This window comes from Clinocottus analis, unplaced genomic scaffold (assembly GCF_023055335.1).
Source record: "Clinocottus analis isolate CAN_PGR_092001 unplaced genomic scaffold, fCliAna1.0.p SCAF_4, whole genome shotgun sequence".
In the NCBI taxonomy this organism is placed as follows: domain Eukaryota; kingdom Metazoa; phylum Chordata; class Actinopteri; order Perciformes; family Cottidae; genus Clinocottus; species Clinocottus analis.
This window is the reverse complement of record NW_027176153.1, coordinates 11,117,953-11,136,029: the sequence shown is the minus strand read 5'-3', so window position 1 is coordinate 11,136,029 and position 18,077 is coordinate 11,117,953. Positions and strand designations below refer to the sequence as shown.

The following is an 18,077-nucleotide window of genomic DNA, read 5'->3' as shown; positions in this document are numbered from 1 at the left end:
TCTTTAACCGTTTTCTAATCACCTGCTGTATCTGTATTGAACCCACTTTGCTACAGGCCTTCTCAGGTGTCAGCAACATTGCCCACATGGAGATGGACCTTCAGCGGGAAGGGGATGTGTCGCAGGACGAAGGAGACCAACTTCAGGAGCTGCCCTTCACCCCTGTCCACGCCCCTGTCATCACTCTGGGAATGAATGTGCCCAGGTGAGCCTCCTCTGTCGACTTCTTCAGGCATGAAAAATGATCTGTTATCGCAAGTCAAAGGGTTTTTACTCAATAAAAAGCCTCAATGACAGTTCTTTTTTAAAACTGTGATAAACAAACACAATTAGGTTTAAAAGGCAATGGAAAATCCCAAAGTATCTTGATATGTGTGTGAAACCTCAAAACATGTGAGGTCATTTTAACAGTAATAGTTGCATGGTAAGAATTGAAAAGTAGAACAAATAGAAAGCCAAATCGACAAAGAAGAATGGTGGCACTTTGTTGGATCTTATTACGCACAACGGCCTTTATAACACATGCTGGACATGATTTCCTTTTTCATGCTCGCTTCCAAATTATGTTACGGTTAGTTATTCATCAGCTGAACTAAACCCGGTATGGGGACCATTCTGCTCTCTAAAACCCAAAGCTATCCCTGATCCTCTATGAAAAGTTGGCAGAATACCTCTTTATGTGTGTTGGGGATTATCAGCCATTTCATATGACTGGTAATAAAGAAGCCAGCTGTGAAACCGTAAGCACGGGCCAGTTGAAAAATAGACGCTAACGATGTGTCTCCTTAAAAAAAAAAACACAGGATTGGAATTTAATTGGTGTTTAACGTGCCAGTGTTAAAAGGATGTTCTTGTTTATTCCAGAAATATGAAACTCTTGGCTCTTTTAGATGAATACACACAGAACACTTATCTCCGTTACATTTTACGAGAGGGCTACGTGAGTATTAGTCATGTTCGACAGCACACATTGGCTGCGTTTCCCAGATTCGAACCTTCTTAAGGACTTAAGAAGGTTCGAAAGAAGGTTCGGGTAAGAAGGAGCGCTAAGATACGAGTGTTTCCCAGATGCGTTCTTAACTGCCTTCTTAAGATCTCACCAAAGAAGCTTCCTAAGACGTCTTAGTGGGAGCTGTCCACCGCTGTGTTGCTGAAACTAAATGAATTGATGCCAGGTTAATCGATCACCCAACACTTTATCAGCGCATAAATCACACACAACACGCTGTGGTCCCCACACACAGGTGCAATTATGCTACGGCGTGCGTGTGCTATCCACGACACCAATCACCCGGGGGATCCCAGCCATGGCATGAAATCCACGGTGGACCTGGCGGGCCTCGTCCCGTGTGGTGGGCATTGTGATGTGTGTGCGGGCATGGCGCAGGAGGATCGGTGTCACGGCTGCCACACTCCGTGAAACCGATGCCTTGCTGAGGCCGGTGCCGTCCCCCACCACCTCCAGGAAGCTCCCCACCGCGTAAAAGCGCAGGCTGAAGGCAACATTGCAGCGGGTTGGCCTCTGGATGTGTGGTGACACTAGCGTGACGAGGCGTTGGATCTCCACGCGGGGAAGCCGGTACTTGGACTGGACAGCCCGGTCCTACAGCACATTAAGTGGGGAGAAGCGCTGACGCACATATGCATTTATGTAAACTATCTGGCTTCGCGCAGGGCGACGCTTTTGGTCAGCAGCGAGAATATGCTGTATTGCAGCCGTGGTGTCTCTCACGCGTGGACTTCAGCAACACCTTTAGACGTGGAGCCTCTCTTGATGAGGTTTCAGCCGAGTTCAGTTACACCTGTCAGTTTCCCTGATATCTGTGGAATACCACAGGGTTGTTGATGTTTTTATAACTAACTTAAACTCATATGCAGATGCCGAATGTGTGTGAAAATGTAATGAGTGATAGTAATGCGGATTCATTTTATTTATGTAGCTACAGGAACACAGGGGAAATTCTTTATTTTTATACTGTTATTTTTCTTTTTATGCTATTATGTTTCTTGCGTCAGTGTTCTGCAGCTGTGGGCGCACATTCCTCATTACGCATGTTTTTAGTATTCCTTTGAATGTCAGATATAACTTTCCCTGACATGGCTGCAGTAAACGTTGGTCGCTAAGAAGGCTGTTAAGAGTGCGTCAGACCGATCTTACGTTTGCTTCTTAGTGAAAGAGCGTCTTACGCTAAGAACGACTCTGGGAAACACGTTGTTCTTTCACAGCACTCTTAGAGCGCTCCTAAGACGCTCTTAGCGCTTAAGAGCGTCTTAACGAATCTGGGAAACGTGGCCATTGTTGAATGAAGCCACTTTTTAACATGCTACTGTTTCATGTGGTCTGACTATTTCTGTGTGAACACTAGGACAGTCCTTCATTATACAATGGTCCACCGCCTTGCTATCTACAGAGGGGTATCGATTGGTTCTCTAATTGGCAGCATGTGTTCACTGGCTAGTATAGCGTTGTTGACAGGGAGCCGGAGAACGCAGCCCACAGCCAATTAAAAAAATCGTTTTGTCAGCCTTTACATCCCACTTTGGATAATGGTCTCAGCGATGTTTGTTTGTTTGTTTGTTTGTTTGTTTGTTAGTGTGGAAATTCATTGTTAAATTTAGCTGTAAGGAAGAGGTTTTGACTTTGATTTGGTGTCCCAGAATGCAATGCAATGAGCTCACACAGTTTACACTGCGGTTAATTTGGAGAGGATATCTTCAAGCAGCCAGGTCTGTGGAGGTGGGACACCAAATAAGAAAAGTACAGTCTGAGAATAATGGGCACAGTAACTCCGAAACAAGGCCTGGCATTAGCACAGAGTGTCTGTAAATAAGCAGCTGGCATCGAAACGGTTTCCCAATCCCAGAGCTTGGATCCAGACACGATGCTGTTCAGTTCAGTGGGCTGAAGCATCTCTGCCGCTTCACTCTGAGCCAAAACATCTTTTTGACTGCGTTCGGGGTGGAATGACCCACTTATTTAAGAACAATGAAGTCTAAAGAAGTTTAATTGAAGCTGCCACGCATATCTGATTGAGCCCCCTTTTGAAAAAAAGAAGAAAAAGATAGCTTGAATAATAATCTACTTGGGTTAATTTAAGATATAACTTTGAAAGCATAAAATTGAAACAGCCGCAGAGGAAAACCCAATTGACGGTCCTCTTCACTGTTGTTGCCTTAATTAGTTTGATCAAGACGTCGTTGTGCTAAATGTGAAGCCGTGGGCTCAACTGTTTACCAACTGGACCCGAGCCGCGTTACTGCTGTGATGAGCCCAAACATTATCGCTCATTTCCCTGCGCTTGCACTTTAGCCGGCCATCTGTGCGCTGTATTTATCATACCCAGAGTGTTGGGTGTCAGCGCTGGAAGTATAAGTTATGAATGTTACCATAGTTGTGGAAAAACAGGTGGCCACTATGATTAGAGATAACTGCCAATTATGTTCGAAAACCCTAGGGGAGCGCTTTGGCACCCGCTCTTGCTCCCCTGTAAGCGTTCTCGTGGTGCCGCTGCTTGACGGATATTGCTGACACCCTTATGCTGTCTGATCATTGTTTCACTGCATTTTTTTGTAAAGTCAGGCAGGATATATTCAGGTTCAAGTTCCCTCCCCAAAAAAAGTTAAACATCTGGAGTCAAAATGGAGCAGATCCAAGCTGATCTGGGTCTAATATGATAAAACAGCCGAGCATTATTCAGATCGCAAAAATACATTTCCACCTCATTTACAACCGCATATCACCCAAGTGGGACCAGTGCATCGCGGAATAAACACATTACCTCCTGCTGTACTGCAGCATTCACTGAAGTCTTTTGAGCTCGGCGAATGATCGATGTGCGCTTGTAATTCCGGGGTCTTCCACTGATTTAACCCATCTCCTCTCAGTTCCTGCTCGATCAGCTCCAAATGCTCGCTGGCCCACCTCTACTCCGCTGGCTTCCCCGACATCCTGGACAGTGCTGGGCTGGCAGCAGAAGTCCTGGACCCCACAGAGCATGTGCCCTTTGACCTTCAGCGAGAAGAAAGCGACCCTTTCCAGGGCAACCTGCTGGTGTTCCAGTTTCTGGCGTTTACCAGGTATGGGCCGCAGTGCTACTACTGACGAAAAGCAGCTGTTGTCGTAGAGATCTGCATAGATTTGGTGCACAATTTAACACTTTAAAATAGTACCATTATTAAAACAATTTAGTTTTCAGTGATGTCAGGATTATTGCAGTCATTGACTTGCATCTTACTGATCTCTGGGCCACTATCAATTTCTCTGTCTAAAAGAATAGATACTTACTTTATGCGAGGCGACGCCCCGTCTGCCTTGAAATGTCTTTTTTTCTTTTTTGTAATGAACTGCAGCCAAAACATCAATGCACTTAAACCATGCAGGCATGAAGTCCTGCCAGCCACCCTCCACACACGTCAAGTACATACCCATACACAGCAGCACGCAGACATATGCTTTCAAAGGAAAAAAAAAACATAAACACATTTCCCGTCAACGCGGTCTGAATTGCGTCTCTGTCATCGGCCCATCACAGAAACCCTGGAGCCAGTGTCCCCTCTGTCAGGGGCTGACAGTGAGGGAGGGCTGCTGAAGGATGGGGACAAAACACACCGCTCTCTGTGTCCTTCTATCCTGTCATCAGCATCGTCGGCGGCTTGATAAACCCGACTCGCATCTGTCCTGTTCATCGTGCAATCGTCATTGTGCTGCCATGACTTCCTCAACGCAGTGACATGTGACGCGGAATGCCGTTCTCGATATCGTGCGTGAATAGTTTGGCTTTGGTTTCAGGATTTCTTTCTTTTTTGTATTGAACTGCAGCCAAAACATCAATGCACTTAAACCATGCGGGCATGAAGTCATGCCAGCCACCCTACACACACATGTCAAGTACATACTTTGGGCTGGGAGCTTCCATATCCCTGGCAGAGGTCACTAAAGTAGTTAAAAAGCTGCTTGGTGGCAAGGCGCCGGGTGAGATCCACCCTGAGATGCTGAAAGCGCTGGACGTTGCTGGGCTGTCTTGGTTGACACGCCTTTTCAGTGTCGCATGGGGGTCGGGAACAGTGCCCATGGACTGGCAGACCGGGGTGGTGGTTCCCATCTTCAAGAAGGGGGACCGGAGAGTGTGCTCAAACTATCGCAGTATCACACCTCTCAGCCTCCCGAGGAAATCTTATGCCAGGGTGCTGGAAAGGAGGGTCCGACCGCTTGTTCAACCTCGGATTCAAGAAGAGCAGTGCGGATCCGGTCTCTGTACGTCTGTAGTAGGAGTTGCGTTCGTATCCTCTGTAATAAGTCAGACACAATCCCGGTGGAAGTTTGCCTCCATCAGGGCTGCCCTTTATCACCGGTCCTGTTTGTGACTTTAATGGACAGGATTTGGAGGCGCTGCCAGTGGGCGGAGGAAATCCGGTTTTGGGGCCATGGGATCGCCTCTCTGCTGTTTGCAGATGATGTGGTCCTGTTTACCTCCTCGGACCGTGACCTCCAGCATTCACCGAGGCGTTTTGCAGCGGAGTGTGAAGCGGCAGGGATGAAAGTTAGCGCCTCCAAATCTGAGGCCATGGTGCTCTTCTGGTGCCGGAAACCGGTGGATTGCTTCCTTCAGGTGGGGACAAAATGCCTGCCCCAAGCGAAGGAGTTCAAGTATCTTGGGGTCTTGTTCACGAGTGAGGGTAAGGTGGAGCGGGAGATCGACAGGCGGATCGGTGCGGCTGTAGCAGTAAAACAGGCGCTGTACCGGTCCGTCTTGGTGAAGTCTTTTTTGGTGATCTCAAGGATACTGTGCCTTGATTTTAATCCAGAACACCAAGTTGAAAAGGACTTCTAAGTTACATTTTTTTGGGGTAATTTAACACGTAACATGTGTCAAGAGATGTGTCCAGTGTTTTGTCAAAATAAACTTTTTTTCTGACCTTGATTTTTATTAAATTTTTGTTTCATTTATTCCTTCTCTGCGGCCCTCTAGCAAGAGACCCATGGACGGTATCAGTGGTTGGGGACCACTGCTCTAAAGCCAGAATAATGAGTGACGCCCCAGTTTGTTCCACTTTTCACAGCTAGCACATAGATGTTGTCCAATGACCCCATGTCCTACTTATGACCCCCCTTGTCAGAAACTCCTAACTCACAACTTGACTCACAAACAATTTATACTACACTATAACACTGTAAAATCTAATCAGAGGCAAATTGTATCACTGATTCCGGGGATGTAATGTAAAAAAGAAGTAGTTTAAAATATGTCATTTTCATTTTGATGTGTTCTTTTATTTTGTTCTCCTCAACCATCTGGCAACCCTTAAAAATAATCTTGCTAGGCATATCGTGTCTAAGCAGCGACAAGCATCGTTTCTCTTTTTTAGAGTTTGATTGTTAAGTAATGCGATTAAAGAAAAAATGTTGTCCTTTTTTTTTCTCCCCAGAACAAAAGGCAACGTTAGTGGGGGGGTTTTTCAGTCAGTTACTCTTATTCAGCTGCTGTTATGGTAACATTTAAGTGTTTTTTTTTTCTTTTCTTTTTTCAGTTAATGGTGATGCATTTTGTCATTTGCAAATCAGATGCACAAAAATGTGTGAAGTTTTGATGCCTGAATCAATGCCACTTAATAACATAGCAAAACATAGAAATGAATCAATAAATACAAGTAAAGAAGAACTTAAACGGATGGCCAGTTAATTTATAATTGTGATTTGGGGACACGGTGACGTCGCTAAAAAGAACAGATAGACCGTGTACTTGAAACACAGCATCTTCCTGTTTACTCCTGTGGAGTAAACAGGCCGGCAATCTAAGTACTTCCTTTCTGCAGGCAATTTGCAAGGAAATTTGATTGTGAAAACCTAGTTATATTCTAACAGCAAATATGTAAAGCCCCTGGGTAAGTTGAAACACCATCATATTATCAGCTGGAGACAGAATCAGAATCAGATATTTTAATATCCGAAAGTATGGATTTTTACTTTAATTTGTTTGTTGTAAATGCATCAAAGCTTATTGGATTCTTCGGTTTTTGTCTTCTCCAAGGCCACCTGAAGGCAATCTGAAGTGCAACCTGAAACCACAGACTTGAGCATACATTGCCTTTCTTTGTAGCTCCCTGTAGAGCGGGTCGAGGGTTGCCTAATAATTATGACAAACAGGTATGGCAGCAGCGGTGCTTAGCAAGCGGGAAGCCTCTGCATAGGTGGTGTACTCTCACCCGGGCGCCATAATTATCAATATTGTCTGTTTACAGAATTAGAAGTAATTCCAGCTCCTCTGTGAAGATGGAGCACAGCGGCTTCTTTAACAGCGGAATTCACCAGCAAGTGATTGACTGGGAGTTCACACACATCGTGTCCCTCCGCCTTGAACTCTCCAGCTTTGACGGCCCTTCCGTGAACATGGGGAGCTCGCAGCACTCCCCGCTTGTTTACAAGTGCCTTTTTCTCTTCTCCTTATTATTGAATACTAAATGACTGATTGCTAATCTGTTCATCAGACGGAAACAGAGAGGGGCTCATCCTGAAACCCGCTCATTATTTAATATGCCCGTCGCTGAATTGAGTGCTTGCAGGCTCACCGTGACGTTTTGTGGGCCATCAGGTGTGTGTGTGTGTGTGTGTGTGTGTGTGTGTGTGTGTGTGTGTGTGTGTGTGTGTGTGTGTGTGTGTGTGTGTGTGTGTGTGTGTGTGTGTGTGTGTGATCACACTCAGAGGGTGGTATTTGTGTGAAAAAGGAATACAACACCAGGCATTTCCGTTAGTCACAAATACTTTTTTTCTCTCTTCATAGGAGTCCAAAAGACAAACTCTACATACAATGATTCCCTTTTTGTTCACAGAATACACCCACAATTATACACTTTTTTTTTGTGGTCACAAACAGACGAGACTTCCTGTCCTGCTCAGATCTAATAACTAGTTGTCATACTGCCTTAAGTTTTAAGAAGGAGCCACGCTATCCACTTATAATGAATCAAAGGTATAAGGCTGAGTTTGTACCCACTCAATCAGCAGTCTAATTTAGAGCCAATTTTGAAGGTGTGATTTACCACCTGAAGTTCTAATACTCATTTTTATTATTGGCTTTTTACTTTTAAGTAGCTGTAAAGCTGATTTACTGGTTTTGGGAGGACGTGCAGGACATGCATATTTGATTTTTTTTTCCCTATAATTGTCCAAGGTAAATCAAAAGCTGAAAAGTGATTTACTCTTCCAGGTTTTTAATGACATTTTTAACCATCAATTTTCAAATATGCATACCACTTTACTCCCCACATAGATTTTGTAATAAAAATATCACAGTTAGTGTTACATTGATCATATTCAGGGTCGTAAATCAATCACCTGTTCATTTATGTGCATGCAGCATTGCTGTATTTCCGTCAAATATTGCAGCATGAGCGATCAATTGTTTTCTCTGAATGTTCATCAATCTCTGTCTGTCTTCTGCCAGAACACCAGTGGCAGATGTTGGCCCTGATTGGCCTGAAAACATCTACTTCACCTTCCAGTTCTATCGCTTTCCACCAGTCACATCGCAGCAGCTCAAACTTCTGACCGGTGACAAGGTTCAACAGAAAGCTAGTGGTCTGGTTCCCTGTGTCTTGGCCTCCATCAACAGAGACGGCACTGTCAACTCTGGTAAGGATCCACAGCTGCAAAAACATAACACACAAATAAAAAGATAATACTGCTCACTTCCTAACTCAAATGGAATTGGGCTTTTCCCCAGTAAACATTTATAAAGCATGAAACCATCCTGGTACTTTGGTCCAGTTGGTGTCGATGCATTTTGAGAATTTTTAAGAAAAGAAGTGGACAAACATTTTTGAATGCAAATTTATTTCTGAACTGACAAAATTGATGTTGTATGTCCATGTCGAAATGTAGGAAAATGTATTGCAGTATAGTGAAGACACTTGAAAATCTCTGCCATTGATAACAAAACTTAATGGTCTGTTACAGATAAATATTATTCAATTTTTTTTAACATTTTCCAGATTAACGTTGTACAAATTTGTGGCTACAAAAGTACAATCTTGTTCTTTGATGCTTCGTCATGTTTGCTCTGATGCTGAGGCACTTCTCTTTCAATCAGCCGGACGGGCTCTTGATTGCTGTCAAGTCTATTCATGTAGCAGCTAATGAAATGGAAGAGATATTACAGCTTTTGATGGAGCGTGATATCGACACACAAACAACCCCCCTCCTCCTTCCTACGCCTACCCATATTCTCCGTTCCCCAGACACACACGCCAGTCTAGCTCAGTCAATACTTCTCCGTCTGTCTCTACATCTTGCTCAGTCTATATCATCCGGTGTGCACTTCCACAGAGCCCTCCTACACTCAAACAGATCCTTCTATATATTCCAAAGAGCCCTTCCATCTATTTACTCACAACTGCAGAACTGGATTAGGCACTCAAGTTATCATTTAACAGTTTCATTCACAGCTTATTTTAGTTTTTAATCAGATCCTTGTTTCCTGAGGTGTTTATAACTGACTCATTGGTCTTCAGCAACTTTGCTTGCTGAACCACAACAAAAAGTAAAATACTGTCCATGTGCACGTGCCCTTTCTGGAAAGAAATTGTCACTCAAAAGTGGAATACATGGAGTTAAATTAAATCATTTTCTTCATTACTATCAGATTGTAAGAAAGGTTTGTGAACATCTGTAAATAATCTCAATTTAACACACAAATTTCACAAATTCAAAAGCAGAAAAGACGACAAACAAAACACCCTGGTTTTGCACACCAAAAAGTAAAGTACTGTTCATGTAAATATAAATATTTCATCGCATAAAAAACTAAATATAATATACAAGTTAAGACTGCCTGTTTTACAGTCACAGATTAACATTTTAGAGAATTTGTTACAATAACAAATTAAGGCATGCCAAACACACTGCACCTCGCGAGGAGATGTTGTTTCCTGTTCATGGTCTCATTCCACTTGATTTCAGTCGGTTCAAAACGGGATGCTAATTATTTCTTTACCAATAGCTGACCCTTTTAATCATCAATCAACCACTAACTGATAATATCAGTTCCTTGCATGCAGGGGGGTGTTGTTTTTTTAACGATACATTAATGCTCTGATATTGTATACTGCTTCCATCCCAATCCTGTGTAGAGTTTGTTAAACAAAGATGGAGAACATTGGAAATGTTATACCTGCTGAGCATCAGGTGAGCATTGTCAGCGTAAGCATGGTGGAATGCTGCTATTAGCATTTAGCTCAAAGTGTAGCTTTACCGAAGCACATGCTCAAGGGGCCGCTAACACAGCTGGAGGCTTTTTGTCAAGCTAAGGAGCACTCGGTGACACCACTCCACGATCGCTGTATGTTTCTGCAATTCAATATAACTGAAAAAGAGGTGAATTCATAACTAATTTCACATTGTTTAGAGCCCCTTTGTAAAGACATTACTATTGCAGTTACATTTTAAAGATACTGATTAAGGGAAATAAATTGTATTCCCCGTTCCAATAAAATGTTTACAGTCTTTTATAATATGTTACTCCCTAATTGGACATATTGATCTTTATGTAAAACATTGAAAACACTATTGGCTGCACTTTAAATTATCTGTAAAGATACGCGTGATCCAAGTATTGTACAAGATCAATGATCCACTGACTGCTCCCTCATCATACAGTGTGAGCGTGTGTGTGTGTGTGTGTGTGTGTGTGTGTGTGTGTGTGTGTGTGTGTGTGTGTGAGAAAGAGAGATAGCGGTTGAGAGAGAATATGGAATATGTCTGAGCTTCAAAGCTGCTGCAGTTATTCAGCGTTGGGACTCTGTGTCCTGCAGGGTGGAAGTTCCTCAGAAAGCCATTCGATTCCTCAACCCTGTTTGGGACAATCCTTTCATGTCATGCTCCATTCATCAATTAGCTCTCTGAAAATGTCTGATGTTGGTTTAACAGCAACACTTGATCATTGTATGTTAAAATACAGCCTTTTTCTTTTTGCCTGAATTAAAATGTGGCTGCAGAAGAGGAATATCCCAGGCAGGAAGTTATATCTCTACACAGGAAGTGATAGATATAGAAGAAAGAACTTAAGTGCAAAATTCATAACTTTGGCAAATGTGCCAACTGCTGATTTGTGGGGCAAAAGCAAGAATATTCATCTTTCTTTCCCACTACATAGAAACCAGTATGGCTCTTGCAGTCTTTTTGATACATATAGACCAGGAGACAATCAGCTCCTTCACTCCATAACTCCCTCTTTCCCACTGTGCCACTAAACAGACTGAGTGAGGAAGTGAGACACAGTTTGGCATCCTGCTGTTTACCTCATTCAAGTTAGCTCTCACAGCGATTTAAGTGCTCTGCCTCCGCGAATGATTTTGCGAAGGCAATAGGTGCACATAATTTGTACAATTATGTGCGAGCAATGACAATGGTTAGACTGTAGGTAGTAACAATTAAAATAATTCACCAGGGAGAAAAGGAATATGCAATTATCTCCTTTAGAAATAATATTTGTGTTTTTTTTTGGTTTTTTTTGTTGCCACAAAAATATAAAAATAGTATTTTTATTTCAAATGGTAGCAGTGGGACACACTGGAAGTTCTCACTAGCCAATTGTAATGGTAGGTTAATATTTGACCACTGTTAATAATGGGAATAATCCTACACAGCCAGGGTCCACCCACACAGCTGTTTTCATTTGCCTCCTGATTGAAACTCGTTTCAAGGTTGCGTGGGCGTGTTCAGACTGTGCTTGACGGACATGTCTGTGACTTTACACTTGTTGGACTTAGCTCGGTTTAAACGCTCCGGTGGTTACTTTCCGTCTCTTATTAGCTTTGTGCTTTCTTTACAATAACTGGTGTCAAATAGCCTAGGGATGAGTCCACATTTTCTCCCTGAAAGTCCAGCAAATTAAATCATTCGATTCGGATGCAACCTCTTCTTAGTTTGCATCAGCATTACATGCAGTAGTGAAGCCTCTAAAATTCCCTTTGCAACTTTACCGTTTATGATTCTTTTGAATAGGGGGAGTTAAAAACCTCTGCAAACTCCCAACATGCTGCAGCTCCTCTCAACCTCATCCCCCGTGTGAGTCCACAGGGCCTCTGTACAGTTCATTGCCTTCTGAACCATTTCAAATTGGAGAAACTTTACACAGTGAGGCGTGTTGAAAATGGTGTCACACTCACAGATGTTTTTGTTTATTGTCTTGCATGCAGAGTTAATCCTTGAAGAATTTAATTAAATGCAGGCCATGTTTAACAACGTTAAAACAATACACCAAACATCTACGTAATAAACTCACACAATTCTTGCAGTGTAATCCAAGTCTCATTTCTCCAATGTGCTCAGTACTTTCTGAAGAGATGAGACTTGGATTATCCTTCACGAGTTGTGTGAGAGTTTGTGAAAGGATGTTTTGATATAGTCTGCTGTTGTTAAACGTGGGTTGCATTTACTGATTCTCCGTTCACAGCAGATGCATGTGTGAAAAACAAAGTTTAATGTATGAATTCAAGGTAACACATGGTTAGAACTTGATACACAAATGGTCATTTTTAAGTGTGAAGTATTCCTTTCATTGTAATATTTCTGCCAGTACAACCGTTCCCTTATGGCTCTTGTGACTCCCATCTGCGTTGTGTTTACGGCTCCCTTTCAGAGGTAAATAACTTCATTAAATCCAGCAGAAAACGTAATCTTCTTCTCCTAGTATTTGCGCAGACCTCTCTTACATGCATATGCAATCGTAGCTTGGCTGTCATATTTTCACATGGTTCTGGTTATGAAACGTTAGCTAGCGGGTATATTTCACTAGCAGTGAATGAGGTAAAACGTCAAACTATATGACTGTATTTTACTTCGCAGTTTGGAAGTTACAAGACAATGCGTTTTAGCGCTGATATTGCAGTGGGAAATTTAAATATGCTTATTTTCTTTAAAAAACAACAACACTCAGAGACACATTGGTAGATGATCTTAGTATACTGTGATGGTCTGGTTTGCGTCAGCCTCTCCATCTCCCTCCACACTTTGTTCATCCTTTTCTTTGCCTGCAGCCTTTTACGGAGTTTGTGAAAGTTGTTGATCCCCGGCAGGATTTTCAGACCGCCTTCCCTGCTGTGTGCACACCGGGCAGACCGTCCAGGTTTGAGGGGGTCGGTTGAGTACTACTCCTCATCTGCAGACCATACTGCACACACACACACACACACAAACACAAACACAAAACCCTTGGGCCAGATCTGTCAGCTCTTCCCCATTTGTGAGCACAGACACATATTGCACAATCTCTGTCTCTCCTTATCCCCCCACCCTCTGTGCTCCCATTGCCACCCATCCACCGCGTACAAGCCAAGAGCATGCTGGGAGAATTAATGGTGCAAGTGGAGAGAGGGAGGCAAAATGAAAGGCAGCAGAGAAATAGCGTATATAAATAGACTTCTTTGGTCTTTGTTTGTCTTCCCTTTATCTGTTTCTTGAATACTGTCAAACAAGTCTGTAATGGCCTGTTACTGCTAAAATGGAGGTTTCCCTAGTCAGTATGTCCCCCCCCCCCCCAATTTAAATATCTGATCAGTAATAAAAAAATCCCATGTGGTTGGATTTTACTCAGCAGTGTGAAACCTTAGGTTCCGTTTGTAACTTCAAGTCACTGTAATTTGCTGCAACGCATCCAAAGGAATTGTAGCTTGCCTTTCTCTGCAGAGTTGTAATGTCTCGTGGTGGGCTAAATGCTGTTTTGGCAGCTCTTCTACCTTGAAAATAAGAAAACAGAACTTTACTGCAAAAACTTCATCAATTAAAATGAATGCCAGTCTCACTCACTCACTCTCTCACTCAGGAGCACCTACCGTCATGTGAATGAAGTTATACACAAGCAAGGGACCGAGCTTTGTTAAATTGATTACATTAGATACACACGTAGTTCAAGTTTAAGTCCTTAAATTTCTTAGGAAAAAAACGATGGCAAAATCCATCTGCTGATTAAGTTAATTTAATATAATCGAAAGCTTTTTAACAGCTTCTTACTGGACTGTGTGAGGTGAGTGTTTCCTCAAAATGAGGTACTCCATAAGGGCTAATAGCAATTAATTTGTCACTTAAAAGTGTCCAAAGATCTGATTTGTGATTTCAAAGGATTCAGATTCTTAAAGTCTGGGGATTGGAGGTCAAGTTCAAAACAATCCTTTGGAGCCCCAACCCTGACTTTGCTCTATTGGCATTTGCCTTCAACAAAACTTTTTCGTTTGAACCCCGGGAAAGGGCCGCAGGTAGCAGTGCTGACCTCAGAACCGGCTCTCTTTCTGTATGCATGCTTGATGGGTAAAAAAAAAAGAGCGAGAGAGAGAACTAGTGTGTCAAAAGAATTCCATCGCTTCATGTGAAGGGAGAGTTATGTCTCTTTAACACTGCAGGGCCTTCACCAAACATCCTCATTACTCCACTTCTATCCTGCCAGCTGCTTCTCCTCACGTTCATCTTATGGGTATAGAGACAGCATGGGGGCTTTGATACCGAGTTGGAGGGATGCTGTGCGGGAGAATTTTAGGGGAGTGTTGGCACACTCGCACCTTTCTTAAGACGCACTTGCTGGAACATCGATCTGCCTCTGCAGGTTGGGTTTGGGCTGCAGCTGACTGATTGTACACACTCACCAGCTGAGTTGGATCAGTGATGGGGAGGGTGCGATTTGGGCTGCTTGGAGTTCAAGAATGAGTCAGATCCGGTGCATCGCAGAGAGCTCGTGAGAGAATCCCAGGGCACTCGTTGCACAACGAAACTCAGTCCGGGCTTTTAACTCTAATCTGAGGTAGTCGTTACAAAATGGCTGTTGCGTATGTCTCTTTGCATGAGTGGACGAAACAGCAAATGGCTTATGAATCATACTGCTTGCATAAATATTGAAGCGATTTAGGGCCACCATTGTCCTCTGAACAGCTCCAGTCCTGTATAGTATTTTAAGAAGAAAAGCAGCTTGAGTGATGAAGTGGGGAATCTACGGCGGTCAGCGGACGTGCTGATTTAATGCCATGACTTTTGCTCGCTTATCATAAAACCCCTTTGAAGGGTTTCTGGCCATGTTAGGCCCCATTATCATCTTGGGATACTGGAACCCTAGGGTGCTTTTGATTCTGTGAAATGGCCTCATACTCCCCAGTTATTGTACTCCCATCAAGCTCAATCATCAGACTTAATGACTCCCAGTCGATGGCTGCTGTACCAGTTCAGTTCTGTCCATGAGGTTGACAGCTGGTTACAGATATTATAGCTCTCCCTCCATATTCAAAGCCATCTGGTTGAAAGCAAACGGCTCACATAATCATCAGATCAATGACTTTTTCTGCCGGCGGTGTTATACATGCCATGATACAAGTGGGTGACATATTAAAGCTTTGCACTTCCATAAGGATAGGAAAGGATCCTGCCCTTGCCATGTCGTCCAAATTCCACTGCTTCAGTGTGTAACGCCGGCTTTCATCATAAGCACAGATAACCCTACTAAGATCTATAGTCTCGATTAATTGTTTGGTCAGTAAATGGAAAAAGTGCATGTAAAATATGTCTTCTGTTTTACTCGACGAGCACACCAACACATAAATATGATGTACTCCAACATAGGATTACACAAAGAAAAGCAGCAAATCTCCTGAACTAACACGTTTCAATTGTTCAGTCGCTCATTTCAAAAAATGACTTACACGATGAATCGTTTCTCAATATAGTCGGCAGTTATTTTTCTGTCCATCGACTAACTCATTAATTAGAGAACCGTTCCACCTCAATGTACCAGGTTGTTATCCAATACATCTGCACTTTTTCTGTCAGTATGTTGAGTGGACGGAGGAAGATGACGTCCTCGTTTTCTTATCCCGCTCATCCCATCATCATTGATTTTAAACAGTGTTTGTGTTTTCTCCTCCGTGCTGACGTCTTGTCTCTCCTTGTCGAAGGCCCCCCGGGCCTGCAGGTGCAGTTCAGAGTAGACAGAGCTTTCTTGAAGCCCGGAGAGAAGCGCTGGTTCCTGCGTTACCTGGCCCTCCACACCATGCACATTGACATCTGGGACAGCGACTCATTGCTCCTCATAGGTTCTACTGCCGTCGAGCTCAAGGTAAAAGACTGAGGTCGACACATGATTCATGTGTATCGGGATGAAAGTGATTACTTTTGTTTTGTCAAATTCAACACAAACTCTAATTCCCTCCGACGTGGTGTTCGCTAGATGAACTTCACAGAGCTAAGCATCAAACACTTCCTGTTTACACATGCGTTGTCAACTCGTGACGCCCCTTCATCGTAACGCAGTGCGCCTGTCATGGACTCATGCAGCGTTCGCAGATTGTTTTAACACATTTAATAGCGGGAACCAGGCGTTGCAGAAGAAAAAAAATTGCTTCTGATGATAGAACATCAAATACAAAAACACTTCATTATACTGTAAATTACCCAGGTTTCCTCAAATAAACAAAACCTACATGTTATAGTAGTTGTTATACATGTTTTAACTCTGTCTTCGTGGCATCAGAACAAATATAAATGATCTTATTTCAATAAATGTGTTGAATCATCACCAAACACACTTTTCAGTGTTTGTCCCTGTGTGTTCAAGGATTTGACCGGAGCAAGTTCCCCTCCTCTACCGACCTCTGAAGGGAAAACAAATGACACAATAAAGGCATTTCAATTTCTAACTTTTCAACCTTGCTATTCATTGATTGGACAGAAACTCTCTTGCCAACCTTGATGCGGAATTGATTTGTTTTGCAACTTGGTAAAGTTTGTAAAGCATTTAATGAGAAAAAAGCAAAGGAATCGTTTATAACCAGGGTCGGGCTGTTTTGCCATAATTCAGTTAGCGATAACTCAAACTCCCGCTCCTGGAGTCTATGTGACTCGTCTGTTTTCATTTAATCCTGTTCCCCTTGTGTCTTTATTAGCACATTTGTGTTTAATGCCATTCGGTTGCTTCTCCCACACCTTATTTTTGCATCCCCCAGTACATGTTGCGTCAGGGCAAGTCGGGCGTGCAGGCCCTTCACGAGTTGGAAGTGCTGACCACTGATTACGTGGGAGAGGACGCCCTGCTGACGAGCGCAGACGCGGGCCGGCAGCCAGCTCTCAGCCCCATGACGGTCCACACCATTGTCAGGGGCCGGCTGCACATCCGCACGGGCAACATAGGCAAGTATTGCAAGACTCTTCTTTTTTTAAATTTTTACACTGAATTGCTGAAGTCCAAATACTGACCTATGACTAATGTCGACAATAAAATAACAGCAAATGGACCGCCCGCCCAAACAGCTTCCTTTGGTGTGACAAAATGATCTCAGCTCAAGGTCCACCTGCTTGCCTTTTCACAGCTTTCAACGGCTTCTCGTGGTATTCAGCAGTGTAGTCGACTGTCATGTGATCCAAGTATGGGACCGTGGTTGATATTGTTTGGTAACGCACGTTAATCTCAAAGCAAATAAGGACCTCATTATCAGTGAGCTGTATTTCCTGATTGTAAAGTCATAATTATTCAAGGGTGTACAGTCAGTGAAAGCCTTTTGATAACGTGATATATAATCTTCATACAGAGCTAGGGACTGATGAAAGAGCGTCATCATGCTGTATAGTGAGTGCACTTCCATGGAGAATTGAGTGAAGTATTTGGCAAGAATTCGTCAGACCAACCAGATAGTTCACTTTGTGTTGCAAACAGCGTATGCTCCTGTGAAGAAACTTGTAAATATAATACCAAGTCGAGTGCTGTCCTCAGTTGGACACAGAGGAGGGAGGAGAGTGAATGCATGGGATGAGGGCTGTTGGTATTTGCGTTCCCAAAACATGACGGTGAACTTAATGAAAGCCAGGATATTGTATTTGTTCTAGTTTTCAAAAGAAAATCCAATCTCAATATAACCCAAAGCTCCTTTCTACCTCTGAAATGTGTCTTTTAGATTCAGGTCATATATCCATTCGAAGCCTCGGATTATAAAGTAATGTTGCCTGTTTACTTTTATTGATGTGTAGTGTTGGGACATGACAGTGAATCCCCAGGGCTGCTGCTGCTGCTGCTGCTGCTGTTGCTGTTGAAAGTTCCCATTTTCTGGATGTG

The 18,077-nt window shown here is 43.1% G+C and overlaps 1 protein-coding gene across 4 annotated transcripts in view; it reads left to right on the top strand.

Moving 5' to 3' along the window:
- nphp4 (nephronophthisis 4) overlaps window positions 1-18,077 on the top strand; it is a 143,148-nt gene that overhangs the window by 93,425 nt on the left and 31,646 nt on the right. For all 4 annotated transcript variants that reach the window (XM_068598078.1, XM_068598079.1, XM_068598077.1 and 1 more), the window contains 5 exons: window positions 57-205; window positions 3,886-4,077; window positions 8,442-8,629; window positions 15,928-16,088; window positions 16,975-17,158. In XM_068598078.1, coding sequence (XP_068454179.1) covers window positions 57-205; window positions 3,886-4,077; window positions 8,442-8,629; window positions 15,928-16,088; window positions 16,975-17,158 — 874 coding nt within the window. The remainder of the gene's footprint in view (window positions 1-56; window positions 206-3,885; window positions 4,078-8,441; window positions 8,630-15,927; window positions 16,089-16,974; window positions 17,159-18,077) is intronic.